This window comes from Aspergillus brasiliensis (genome assembly GCF_001889945.1).
Source record: "Aspergillus brasiliensis CBS 101740 unplaced genomic scaffold ASPBRscaffold_17, whole genome shotgun sequence".
NCBI classification, from domain to species: Eukaryota; Fungi; Ascomycota; class Eurotiomycetes; order Eurotiales; family Aspergillaceae; genus Aspergillus; species Aspergillus brasiliensis.
This window is the reverse complement of record NW_027137458.1, coordinates 590,777-602,596: the sequence shown is the minus strand read 5'-3', so window position 1 is coordinate 602,596 and position 11,820 is coordinate 590,777. Positions and strand designations below refer to the sequence as shown.

General features: G+C 50.5%; 4 protein-coding genes across 4 annotated transcripts; all 4 read right to left on the bottom strand.

The window, feature by feature from the left end:
• Positions 1-79: 79 nt before the first annotated feature.
• Positions 80-794, bottom strand: ASPBRDRAFT_69311 (uncharacterized protein). Its single transcript, XM_067629029.1, has 2 exons — positions 719-794; positions 80-638 (listed from the first exon to the last, which is right to left on the bottom strand). The coding sequence occupies exon 2, from the start codon at positions 636-638 to the stop codon at positions 231-233; it is 408 nt and encodes a 135-aa protein (XP_067474521.1). The 5' UTR covers positions 719-794; the 3' UTR covers positions 80-230.
• A 906-nt stretch (positions 795-1,700) lies between these two features.
• CweA (putative GPI anchored protein) lies at positions 1,701-5,968 on the bottom strand. Its single transcript, XM_067623334.1, has 2 exons — positions 5,881-5,968; positions 1,701-5,747 (listed from the first exon to the last, which is right to left on the bottom strand). Exon 2 carries the CDS (start codon positions 5,741-5,743, stop codon positions 1,832-1,834), a length of 3,912 nt encoding a protein of 1,303 aa, XP_067474520.1. The 5' UTR covers positions 5,744-5,747; positions 5,881-5,968; the 3' UTR covers positions 1,701-1,831.
• A 1,281-nt stretch (positions 5,969-7,249) lies between these two features.
• Positions 7,250-7,762, bottom strand: ASPBRDRAFT_136482 (uncharacterized protein; the record flags this gene model as incomplete). Its single annotated transcript, XM_067618797.1, has 1 exon — positions 7,250-7,762. One exon carries the CDS (start codon positions 7,760-7,762, stop codon positions 7,250-7,252), a length of 513 nt encoding a protein of 170 aa, XP_067474519.1.
• A 2,303-nt stretch (positions 7,763-10,065) lies between these two features.
• ASPBRDRAFT_353091 (oxidoreductase, short chain dehydrogenase/reductase family) lies at positions 10,066-11,451 on the bottom strand. The gene is made up of 4 exons (XM_067623333.1): positions 10,686-11,451; positions 10,521-10,632; positions 10,357-10,470; positions 10,066-10,303 (listed from the first exon to the last, which is right to left on the bottom strand). The coding sequence occupies exons 1-4, from the start codon at positions 11,159-11,161 to the stop codon at positions 10,103-10,105; spliced, it is 903 nt and encodes a 300-aa protein (XP_067474518.1). The 5' UTR covers positions 11,162-11,451; the 3' UTR covers positions 10,066-10,102.
• Positions 11,452-11,820: the final 369 nt, after the last annotated feature.

The following is an 11,820-nucleotide window of genomic DNA, read 5'->3' as shown; positions in this document are numbered from 1 at the left end:
CTGTTGAGGCAGTCATACTAGTGAATTAGCCTCATAGCTGGATCATATCAGTACTACCACTGCCATGCTTTCTAATCTAGCAGAGGTATATTGTAGACAGATTCTTTCCAGTAGTAATCAGACACAAAAAGATGATGAATCACAAGATACCAGAAGAGCTAACTGCGAGCTATCTCCGATCTTTGAACATATAGTATTTGGGACTTCGTCCCGGCGCAAAAAGTCTCCAGTCATTCCGAATCCGAACTTGAATTATACTGAGCCCAGTCTCCCCGGCCAGCCAGTGGTGCTTCTTCAACTGGATAATCCAGAGAGCCTGTAATTGTAGTCCTTTTACCACCAAGGGCGGCAGGCACATATTGTGCACCATCAAAGCCTGCAGAAGGATAAGGCTGTTGACCACCAGAGCCTGCATCTAGAACGATTTCGAGCTCTTTATCCACAACATGACCATCACAGATTCGGTTGCTGCCTGTCAATTGGTCGACCGAGTCGTATGTGAGCTTGGCGGCAGTGCACATAAACGATGGAGGGTTATTCAATGTCAAGTTCAACACATAAGGTGTACCATCCACCTGAAAGGATCCTTGAAGATAGTTTCCGCCGTAGGACCGGATGATTCCATAAGCTTCAGGCATCTGTTCCAAAGGTAATATATATAGTGTATTAGCTCATTTGAAATAGCAGAAAAGACAGAAGATGTCAATGATAATCTTACATTGTTAATGACTTGATGATCAAGGTCGTTTTATATATAACTGAGTTCCAAAATGTAGTATGCAGTTGGTTTCCAAACTTTTTGCTGGGTCAGAGGATTCACTTTCAATTCACAGAATCAGAGAGGATAGATATAGTCTACATATTCTTCTCGTCTCGTCAGTTACTATACCTGAATGGTGACGTGCGGTACGTGCCACAACTTAATCACATGTAATTGTTCAATTGTTTGCTAGTAGATGAATTGTCTATGAATCACCATTTCTAAACTCTCATTGCGCGATTCATTGTTTGTGTCCATTGAACATGTACGTTATTTACGATGTATTGACGTTATTGAATGAAAATTGAGTGTAAAACGTATAACGAAAACGGAAGAGGTTACAGTCAGAAAATATCAATCAGCCTTTTTCATAGTTTTTATGATGATGTAGTGCACAATAAACCCTTGTTGATTTCTTGTCTACACGCATCTTACGATAGAGTATCTCGTATAAAGCAATACAATCAATCCATCCATCAATCAATCAATCAATACATATTATCTCTGCCTTTTTGCTTCTTCTGGTAGACCTGAATATGAAAGAGGTACTACATGGAGAGTATGCGATGAGGCTATAAGGACTCAGCATGTGGCAAAACGTTATGAAATATGAAATCCCGTCAGTCGCAGCCGCGTCACCAGCACAAGCAGGAGAACACCGGACTAGACCTTCATTCTCCCCAAGTAAGATCCGCCATCGTGAGCTAGAATTGTATCCAACGTGCCAACCCGAGGATATCGGAATAAGAAGTACGAGAGATAGAGGTATTGTATGTGCCAAACGTATCTGCGAAGAAGGGCAAGTTTAGCTATCTGGCTAGCGTACTACTGATGAGAATGACAGACGAGGACAAGCTACTTGTAAGATTAGAAGTGGAACGGCATGGAGCATTATTGCATTAAGCACGAAGCAGCAGAAAAATACATGCAAACAACTATAGCTGAAAGCGAGTGACATGGATTATGAACGAAGGGATCCAGAAGAGCCAAAATCGGCAAAAGAATGACATGAAATGTATGGGACATGCTCGGGAATACCAAAGGCACGGGTTTCCTGCTGCCGCATGGCTTTTACAAAATAAGGGCCAGAAGGGCGACCAGGCCTGTGACGATGGGGAAGAAGCCATGCGCCGGAGCCACCTGTGCGCCTGCGCCAGTGAACATGATGGTATTCGTCGAGGGACTCGGGGCAGAGGATGGTCCTGGCAGGTCGTAGCGGAAAGATGGCTGATCAGCCGCAACACCACTGGGCCGGGGAGTAGGGAGGCCAAGGCTGCTGGCATCTGCCCCATGCAACGCATCAGTTGGGGCGGGGACGAAGACAGGGATCATGTGGAAGGTGGAAGCTTCCTTGATGGTGATTGTTGAGGCAACGTTGTCCAGGTTTCCGGGGACAGGATCAGTGGGAGCAGCAGCGGCGAAGGATGCCTGGGCGTCGGGGCCATGCTGTGGTTCCGTGGGGTCAGAGTTGAACAGAGCTGATGCACCAGTGGGGTCGGCCATAGCAGCTGCGCCATTGTAGATGGGTGTAGGCGGGGCAGCAGCTGGCGTGGACTCGGCAGGTGCATTGTACATGGGAACAGACTCGATGCTGGAACCGGTAGGCTGGGCTGGGGCGTTGAAGAATGGTGTGGACACAGCGGCTCCTGCGGCGACTTCAGGGGCATTGTATGCTGGTGTTGATTGAGCAACAGCATCAGCGGCCGCTGTGAAAGGCTCGTTGTAGGCAGGCGCCCCATGTCCTGCTTCGTAAGGAAGGCCAGTGTCCCGACTGGGACCACCGCTCAAGGTGCGGGTAACCGTGTGCACTACTTCATGCACGACTGGTGAGGCACAGCTTGAGTTCGAGTCAACGTCCTTCTCCGTATCCTCCTCGGTGGAGTGAGTGTTGGAATCAACTGAGTCGTGAGAATCCTGCGCGTCGTGGGGTTCAGCGGGATCATGGTGGGCATTCACGTCGGTGTCCTTCACGTTGGCAGAGACAGAGTGGTCATCACTGGAAACTTCATTGGTACCCTGGGCGAATACGTTGGTCACTGGGATGGTCGCAGTGTTTCCAGTGTCGACTCCAGATTCACCCTGAATGAGGGTGTCATCCGCGCGGTGATGATGCCGGTGAGGCTCATCCACCACGGTATCTTTCGAGTCGACATCCACAGAGTGGTCATCCTTGCTCGCCTCGTTATATCCAGACGAGACCACGTTCGTGAATGGGATAGTTGCAGTATTTCCGGTGTCAATCCCTGACTCGCCCTTGATCAGGTCCCGGGGCAAGTGTGGATGCCCGTGGGCATGTCCGTGCTCAGGCCTCTTAATGGCTGTATCTTTGATATCTGCATCCACGGAGTGGTCATCCTTGTGGGCTTCGTTATACTGGGAACTGAATCCGTTCGTAAATGGAATGCTAGCAGAGTTGCCAGTATCAGTACCCGATTCTCCATTGATCAGATCACGGGGCCGGTGGTGGTCAGGGCGTCCATGGTGGACAGGCACCCCCTTGACAGCGGTGTCTTTCACATTAGCATCGACGGAGTGGTCGTCCTTGCTAGCTTCGTTGTACTGAGAACTGAGAACATTCGTGAATGGAATGGTTGCAGAATTGCCAGTATCAATTCCTGACTCGCCCTTAATCAAGTCTCGCGGCAGATGATGATGAGGACGACCATGATGGGCGGGCACATCCTTCACGCTCGTATCCTTCAGATCAGCATCGACGGAGTGGTCATCCTTGGTGGCTTCATTATACTGGGAACTGAAAGCGTTGGTAAATGGGATAGTAGCCGAGTTGCCAGTATCGATGCCAGATTCTCCCTTGATCAAGTCCCGTGGGTGATGGGGATGAGGGCGGCCATGATGGACGGGCACATCCTTCACAGTCGTGTCCTTCAGATCAGCATCGACGGAGTGGTCATCCTTAGTAGCCTCGTTATACTGGGAACTGAATGCATTGGTAAATGGGATACTAGCCGAGTTGCCAGTGTCTGTGCCGGACTCGCCCTTGATCAGATCACGCGGCCGATGTCCGTGAGGGTGATGCACTGGCACCGGCCCGGGAACGGGCTTCGGCTGCGGCTTGGCCTTGACCACAGTGTCCTTCGAGTCCACATCCACGGAATGATCGTCCTTACTGGCTTCGTTTACCTGAGAACTGAAGCCGTTGGTAAAGGGAAGACTGGCAGAGTTGCCCGTATCAACACCGCCTTCACCTTTGATCAGATCGCGGGGCCAATGTGGGTGGGGACGGTGGTGGTAAGCTGGCTTGACAACAGTGTCCTTACCCTTAAAATCTGCAGAGTGGTCATCCTCGTGTACTTCATTGACTTTGTTGGACGCCTCGTTGGTAGTAGGCAGTGCAGCGGTGTTTCCAGTGTCAGTTCCTGACTCGCCGTGGATCAAATCACGTCCATGATGACGGTGGGGGGCATGCTCGGGTTTGGTGACAGCAGTGTCCTTAACGTTGACATCTGCAGAGTGGTCGTCCTCATGGGATTCATTGTCGGAAGAAGTGAAGACATTTGTAAAGGGGATGATAGCCTCATTTCCAGTATCAACCCCAGACTCTCCAGAGATCAGGTCGCGAGCATGGGGATGGTGGTGCGGATGAGCGGGTTTTGTAACATCGGTGTCCTTTACATTGATGTCCGCAGAGTGGTCGTCCTCATGAGACTCATTGTCCGAAGAACTGAAGACGTTCGTAAAGGGAATCACAGCTTCATTGCCGGTATCAATGCCGGACTCCCCATTGATCAGAGTGGGCTCCTTGGGTTCTCCGCGAACATGATGGTGTGGCCGATTGTGTTTTTCGGGATGCACTGGCTCAACAATTGCTGTGTGATCCTTGTTGACATCCACAGAGTGGTCATCCTTGCTTGCTTCGTTGTAAGTGGACGAGAATCCATTCGTGGTGGGTAGGGAAGCAGAGTTGCCAGTATCAATACCCGACTCGCCATTGATCAATGTCGGTGCATTACGCTCACCACGGGGGTGGTGGTGCGGCCAATGGTGCTTCTCTGGATGCTCCGGCTTCACAACAGCTGTGTAGTCCTTGTCCACGTCGACCGAGTGGTCATCCTTTGTGGCTTCGCTGTAAGTAGACGACAATCCATTTGTAGTGGGCAGCGACGCAGAATTTCCAGTATCGATTCCGGACTCTCCCTTGATGAGGTCCTCGCTGTCTCTCACCCAATGGTGGTGATGCTCTGGATGCTGGGGGTGCTTCGGGTGCTCCTTATCCACCACAGTCTTATCCTTGTTGATATCAGCAGAGTGATCGTCAGAATGAGCTTCGTTCACGGTTGATGAGAATGCGTTGGTGATGGGAATCGACGCCGAATTGCCCGTGTCGATGCCGGATTCCCCATTGATCAGATCCTTGCCGTCTCTCACCCAGTGGTGCTGGCCATGGTGGCCATGGTGTTGATCCTTGTCGACAACCGTCTTGTCCTTGTTGATCGTAGACGAGTGATCGTCGCTGTGTGCCTCGTTGACGGTGGAGGAAAACCCGTTCGTAAACGGCAAAGATGCTGAGTTGCCTGTATCAATTCCACTTTCACCATTGATCAGGGTAGGTCCTGACCGCGGGTGGTGGTGCGGGCGACCGTGAGCAGGAACTTTCACCTCACTCACGTCCTCATCGATATGAACCGAATGGTCGCCTTCGTGGGCCTCGTTCACCGTGTTTGACTTTATGTTGGTGTGCGGGTCGTAGTAGTGATTGTCTTTATTCGAGCTGCCCTCTCCATTGATGCCGTCCCTCGGGCGGTGGTGGCCGTGATGGCCATGCTCATCCACGAGCTTGGTCTTCGCATCCACATCAACCGAGTGGTCGTCAGAATGCTCCTCGTTGTAGGTGGAGGAGATGCCATTGGTAGTCGGCAGAGAGGCAGAGTTGCCAGTATCAATGCCCGACTCGCCATTGATCAGGGTAGCTTTGGCCATCGTGGCCAACATGGCGATAGATATTCCACTGTGAAGTCCCTTCATACTGCTGGAAGATTATAAATTGTAATAGAAGTTCGAAAGGGATAGAATACACGGACGAATTGATCTTAAGCAACGAATGACTTCGGCCAATAGGCCAAGGGAAGATCAGTTAAGAAGGAACGTAACCAAAGACTGACCGAATAAATGAAAGACCAGGCTCTGGCAATTTGGATAACTCTTCGTTGCAGCATCACAGGACCCTGTTGTACCTTTTATTTTCGACCCCTACGGAGGACATTTCCTTTGGTATGCTTCCATCTTACAACCAGTACAACAAACAAACCCTGCTCGGACATTGTTTTGACCGGAGAATGCCTTCAGGAATGGTTGAGATCCGGTCCTGTGCCCCATGGGCAAAGCATCATCAGCCCCCGTCGTCGCAGGAGACACCATCCCATTGTGTCGCCAGCATTCCTTGGAATGGGATCGCGCGCAAAAACCAGGGGACTGGAATGCCTGAAGCACGCAAAGCGTCCGATCGTCGTAGGCTGCATTACAGGAAGTCGAGTACTAAGGGAAGGTTTAGCTTAGCCCTTACGCCATCGACACTTGCAGACAGCTCATGAAATTGGAGAATACTGTACGAAGCCAGCCAGTTCGGCTGTCAGTGCGAACGCCGCGTCGCGTGGCTTACTCCTGCCCGCATACCGATATCTCCGCGGCAGCTTCAAAATTTTCACCCTGCCTTCAATTGGCGGCTCATTTAACAGGACTGCCACGTCCAGTTCGAGGTAAACTTGACGAGGCGACTACTGAGGATAATTCTTATACAACGATACGTTAATTCATCAATCAATTGAAAATTCATAATTCATTCATGCAATCATGGTTGGTAAAATGGAATGTTTCCCGTCATCGACATTCACCCCTCATCGCCCTCACTGAAGAGGACCCAACGAGAGACGAACTTCCTATCAAGGATTGTTACTCTCCAGAGCCGATCAGTCCGTAGACCGAAGGCAACACGTCGCCGTAGGAAAGGCTGGACGACGGTCGTGGCAGGCTCTGTTAGCTTTTTTCGATGTATGTAGAGAAAAGAAAAAAGAGAGCAAAGATCGTCGCCGGCACGCGCTTTTTATAGTTGTTGTGCGTCACGTGAGCCCTTCCCGCTTAGCTTAGTGCCAGGCGCTCAGGCAGCAAGGCAGCCGGACCCATTCAGGCACCATTTCCCAAAAAGCACAGGCTACCAACAAAAATCTATCAAAGTCCATCCATTCAACGCCATACGTGTATCCACAACCTGAAGTGTGTGTTATGGCGAACTTATGTACAAGCCTTCCTTGCCATTACACTCACATGTACACAGAAGCTCAATCCCCCACCCTTTGCAACTCCTTCCCAACCCTTGATTATCATCCCTAGCCCATGACGCCTTGTTTGTATGCCAGTTCCAGTCCGTCAACAACAGCCGTTGCGTAACTGGAGCAATCACTGCGAGACGCTTCAAGTCCATGAATGCAGATTCGTATGCCACATTCAACACCAGACTGACTGCCACGCACTCAACTATCCCCCAATCACCACCTGCTGGGTATCAGACTTCCACACAGCACCTCCCACAGCGGCAGTGATCCCCAGCGCGATTGCAACCATGGTCCCAACCGTCACGACAGCAATCGTCGCCTTAACTACCATGCGTTGCCTGCGGCTCAATCTCTGCATCCATCCGCAGCGTCGCTTCTTCTGCGCCCAGAGTTTCGACTCCCGGTGGTTTGCGGATTCCCCTGGCTGCCGGTGGAGTGTAGGCGGGTCTTCGGGATCAAGGGGGCTGTATCTCGTCGTCGTTGCTTTGGCGGCTTTTTTCAGTCGGTCGATGGTCAGTGATGGTGTGGCATGGCGATAGAATGGTGAGGATGGCTTCGCTCCATCGATCGGGTTGAATTCCCCTTGTTGCAGTTCGGGAGTTGATGCGATGGACGCAGCTTCAGGGACCGTGGGCAGAGGAGTCGATCCAGATGCGGTGCGCCTCTCTTTCTGTATCAGCGGGTGATCTGTCGACGGGCTGAGTGGACTCGTCATATTCATTCTGCGCTAAGGTAAAATGCGGCTGTAGAATTGTAGTTACTCCTGGTGCAGGTGATGCTAAATCCGTATGGAACGATATCAGTCAATGGAAACAAGAGGATCGGTCTTGATGATAACATAGGTGGGATGGGTTTTAGGGGTAGAGAGGGTAGTAGTGATAGTAGTTGAGGGGTTGCTGAGGTCGCGCCCCTGGCTCAATGCCTGGATGTTGGAAGGGGTTGGCCGATGGTGGCTTCCTTGGAGGTTGTACATCCACAAAATCAGGGGGGGGATTGTCCCACCTACATATGTCCACCAGAGTCTGCCCCTCTAGATATGATCAAACGTCTTGCAAATCCTTATCGACATGACAGTTCTAGTGGTGTGAGCTTTGAGGGGTGTAGGTTGAAAAGGTATGATCGTAGTCCCCAGCTGGTGCGGATTGGCTGTATTTCTGGGGGGAATGGGGGAATCTTAAGGTCTGGAACGTGGTTGCAGATGCAGGTCATCTACTAATTCACTGCATGTAGGTTTTCATCTACCCCATGCAATCAGTGTGGCCTGCTCAGGTGAACCTTGCCGGTAGACGCGTGATCTATAGATATCTCCTGAAAGCTATAGATAGAAACTATGTTTAAATCGTTTGAGGTTCGTAGTAGTACAGATTTGTAGTAGTGGGATAGTCATAATATGCACTATCGTAGATTATGCTAGGGAACCTGAAGATATATATTTTTAGACGGAGTACTACTAGTACGTAGTAGTTGCATCACCCCAGACAATTGAACTTCAGTTCTCGTCACAGTAAGACCGCAAGACGCACAATCATTGTAGCTACAAGTACTCTCAAGTATGTTTATTACACTATAGCAATGCTTAGACTACCTTGATACTCTGATTAGTTCTCTCGTGGACTGATGTCGCATACAGATCAAGATGCCTTGATGCGGGATGCCTTGACATCACGCACAATGCTTGGTATTTATTTTCACAACAGACATCTACTCTTCAAAATCTATACTACATGAGAAGACAATTCCAGGACTTAAACTCAACATCCAAAACTCGCTTGTTTTGCGAATCTCTCCGTCCAATATCGATAAACCATAGCATTGGACTACACTAAGCAAACAACTGCCAATCTCTCCCAGGATAAAAATACCTAAAAGGGCTCTAATCCGGACAAACCGCCCTTCATTCACATTTCTCTTGTGTTGCACAAGTCAGAAACACTGAATCCCATTGTCACCCGGATCTAGGCCCCCGTTGCCCTGGTTATCGGCACATTTCTCAATGAAGCACGGAATGAACAACCAAGAATGAACGTCAAGACAGGGATGAATGATGAGTGTCTTTTGAGAAATAGGGGTCTCGCTGTATTAGATTGGAGGTCCCGCGGATGACCCTGGATGCTTTCATCCCTTCGCCCCTGTCCTCCCTTTCTTGGCCATAACGGGCTCGCTCATCCTGAGGTATTATGCACCAAAGACATTCCAGGGACTGGATACTCCTGGGTAGTGATGAGATGGGCGCCGGTCTCCTGGTCATAATCTTGATTTCAGACATTGAGTAGGAGATGCTTGTCAGAATTAGCGGTTAATGAGCCTGATCTTCTGGGTTTCCGGGATCAATGCTCTGACGGCTTCTGCTCGTGATGCGCAGACTGATACTGTGCACCGTCATGGTTGTATCATTCCAATTCAGCCAACTTGGAACTTGCTATCATCACAGAATAGTTATTGCCTCCTACCAATCGCAACGCTCCTACCGAAGCTACAGTTTCGACGTGGCGTTTCGTTCTTGAGTATAGATGCTCCCATGACCTGGGTGCGTTCAACCTAAGAATATTTGAGGAGGGTCCTTCCAGAAATAAGTCGTAGTATCTACACATTCACTGGCTGCTCTATACCCCGAGTTGTATCCAAAGCAAACGACACTTCTTATGCAGGAGCTTATGCATGATATGGTAAGCTGTACACTTCACATACCACGTGACTACGGCGCATAATTCTCATACCAGTTGCGAGTGCAACGAAGGCGCGTCTTCCGAGTTAGTCCGCTTTCTCATATGTCTTTCATACGGCCATCATAACACTGTAGAATATTTGTACTGTATTCCCAAGATTTCTCTTGTTGCCACCGAGGTATATCCAATCTTGCATCTACTGCAAGCTACAGATCTGTGGCTATCTTGTCCTGATCGGGAAACTCACTCCCCTTACCCGATCGGGGAAGACGCCTTACAGCTTCCTGCATGCATCTTTCATGCATCGAATCAGTAGTCGACAACGCATTCATTCTATATTCGTATCTATCCCAACGCCGACCGTCTGAAAGCACCCAAATCATCACTCATCAAGCAGAAGCACAATGTCCACCATCCACTCTTAGATCTGTGCCCGTCATGAACCCACTGCCATCAGCAAGCATATATACTGTCGGTGCCTTGAAATCCTCTGGAACACCGAGACGGCCTAGCAGCGCACCGCGCATCCAGGTCTCCTCAACCTCGGGCTTCTCCTGAAGAAGGGCATCAGTCATAGCGGTGCGGATGTACTGGTTCCATGGTTAGAGTCGAGTGGATTATTCAAGCAATGGGTGATACATACACCTGCGGATAGGGTGTTCACACGGATGCCGTACTGGCCCCATTCCTGTGCCACCGAGCGGCACATCTGGTGCACGGCGGCCTTGGAGGAGTTGTATGCGGTGCAAGTCAATCCCTATTAACCACGTTAGTCTATTTCCACCAGTAACGGAGAAGAAGACGCACCCGGTTGGCAATCTGACCCGACATGGAAGCAATCATCACAATGCTACCTGGGATGTTCTGCTCCTTGAAGATGCGCGCGCAGTGCTTGGCGGGGATGAATGTTCCGATCACGCTGAAGAGTCAGTTTCCATCGCTTCGTCCTTGTGCATAGTTGTGGTCTCTCACTTTACGTCCAACATCTTCTTCCACATCTCAACTGGGTATTCCAGGGCAGGCACCATCTGCTGGATACCAGCACAGGTCACCGCTCCGCGCAGGGGCATACCCCGGCTCATGCCCTCCGCGGCAACTTGCTTGAGGATCTGCTCTGTCGACTGCTCATCCGTAATGTCGCACTTGATGTATGTGGCCTTCAGGCCGCGGGCTGTAGCCAACTTCTGCACGGATGCCCATTCGTCCGCGCTGGGTTCGGGCAGAAGGTCAAGACATACGACGTCACCTCCAGCTTCGATAACGGCACCAGCAAGGACGATTCCGAGACCGCGACCTCCACCAGTGATGACGATTGTGCGGTTACCGAGGGAGAAGAGGTCATTTGTGCGGCCGACGACGGAGGGCTGGGTGGACTCTGAGACTGCAGGCGTATTGTGGTCAATGGCCACCTCCGCGGTGGTGTTATCGATAGCAATAGAGGGAGACATGGTGCTGTGGTCTGGATTGAGCGATTGAAAGGGCTATAGGGAATGAGTGACAAGGGGAGGTACCCTGAGCTGTTCAAATAACATGGACGAATAGCTCATGGAAGCGCTTAACAATAACCCAACTAGGAAGATCTTGTTCGACATGCTGTGCAGACACCTCATGCTTGACTCAAGATTTCTCTCAGCTTACCGTTGAGCTGGTGCAGCAGTTAATCGCATGAGGTAACTTCAACGGGGCTTAATACTTCCGTTGAGGGAATGTCACGATTGCCGGCCTTGGAACCATGGCGCCGGCGGGTTGCCGGAAACCAGCCGAAGTGGGCCCGGCAGAGGCGCGTAACATTACCGCATCCGGCAACTGTATAGGGAACCGTACGATGCCCTATCCCGGTCCCCACCAAGGCCTCGTTTAGCGGGAAGGTCAAGTTTGAAAGTACCAAGTTGCTCAGTTGCAAAGGGTTCTACAATGAATAAATTCGCCCGGCTTCACAAGTCTGAAGCTGCCGGGGTCAGGATACTATGGAGCTGGTGATAACGTAGTTATATTGAGCGAATGCCCAGCGGATCGCAAATATAGCCATTTAGCCTCGAGACGACCCGAACAGAACTCTAATCAGAAGGAGTAGAGACTTCCCGGTCTGCGTGGCCCTCCACATCAA

What these genes read in the sequence shown, in the direction of transcription:
- ASPBRDRAFT_353091 (XM_067623333.1), bottom strand. Translation starts at nt 11,161, where the DNA reads ATGTCTCCCTCTATTGCTATCGATAACACCACCGCGGAGGTGGCCATT. An exon ending in AAGAAGATGTTGGACGTAAA is followed by an intron (nt 10,633 to 10,685) that starts GTGAGAGACCAC and finishes CTGACTCTTCAG; the next exon opens with CGTGATCGGAACATTCATCC. An exon ending in CGGGTCAGATTGCCAACCGG is followed by an intron (nt 10,471 to 10,520) that starts GTGCGTCTTCTT and finishes CGTGGTTAATAG; the next exon opens with GGATTGACTTGCACCGCATA.
- ASPBRDRAFT_69311 (XM_067629029.1), bottom strand. Translation starts at nt 638, where the DNA reads ATGCCTGAAGCTTATGGAATCATCCGGTCCTACGGCGGAAACTATCTT.
- CweA (XM_067623334.1), bottom strand. Translation starts at nt 5,743, where the DNA reads ATGAAGGGACTTCACAGTGGAATATCTATCGCCATGTTGGCCACGATG.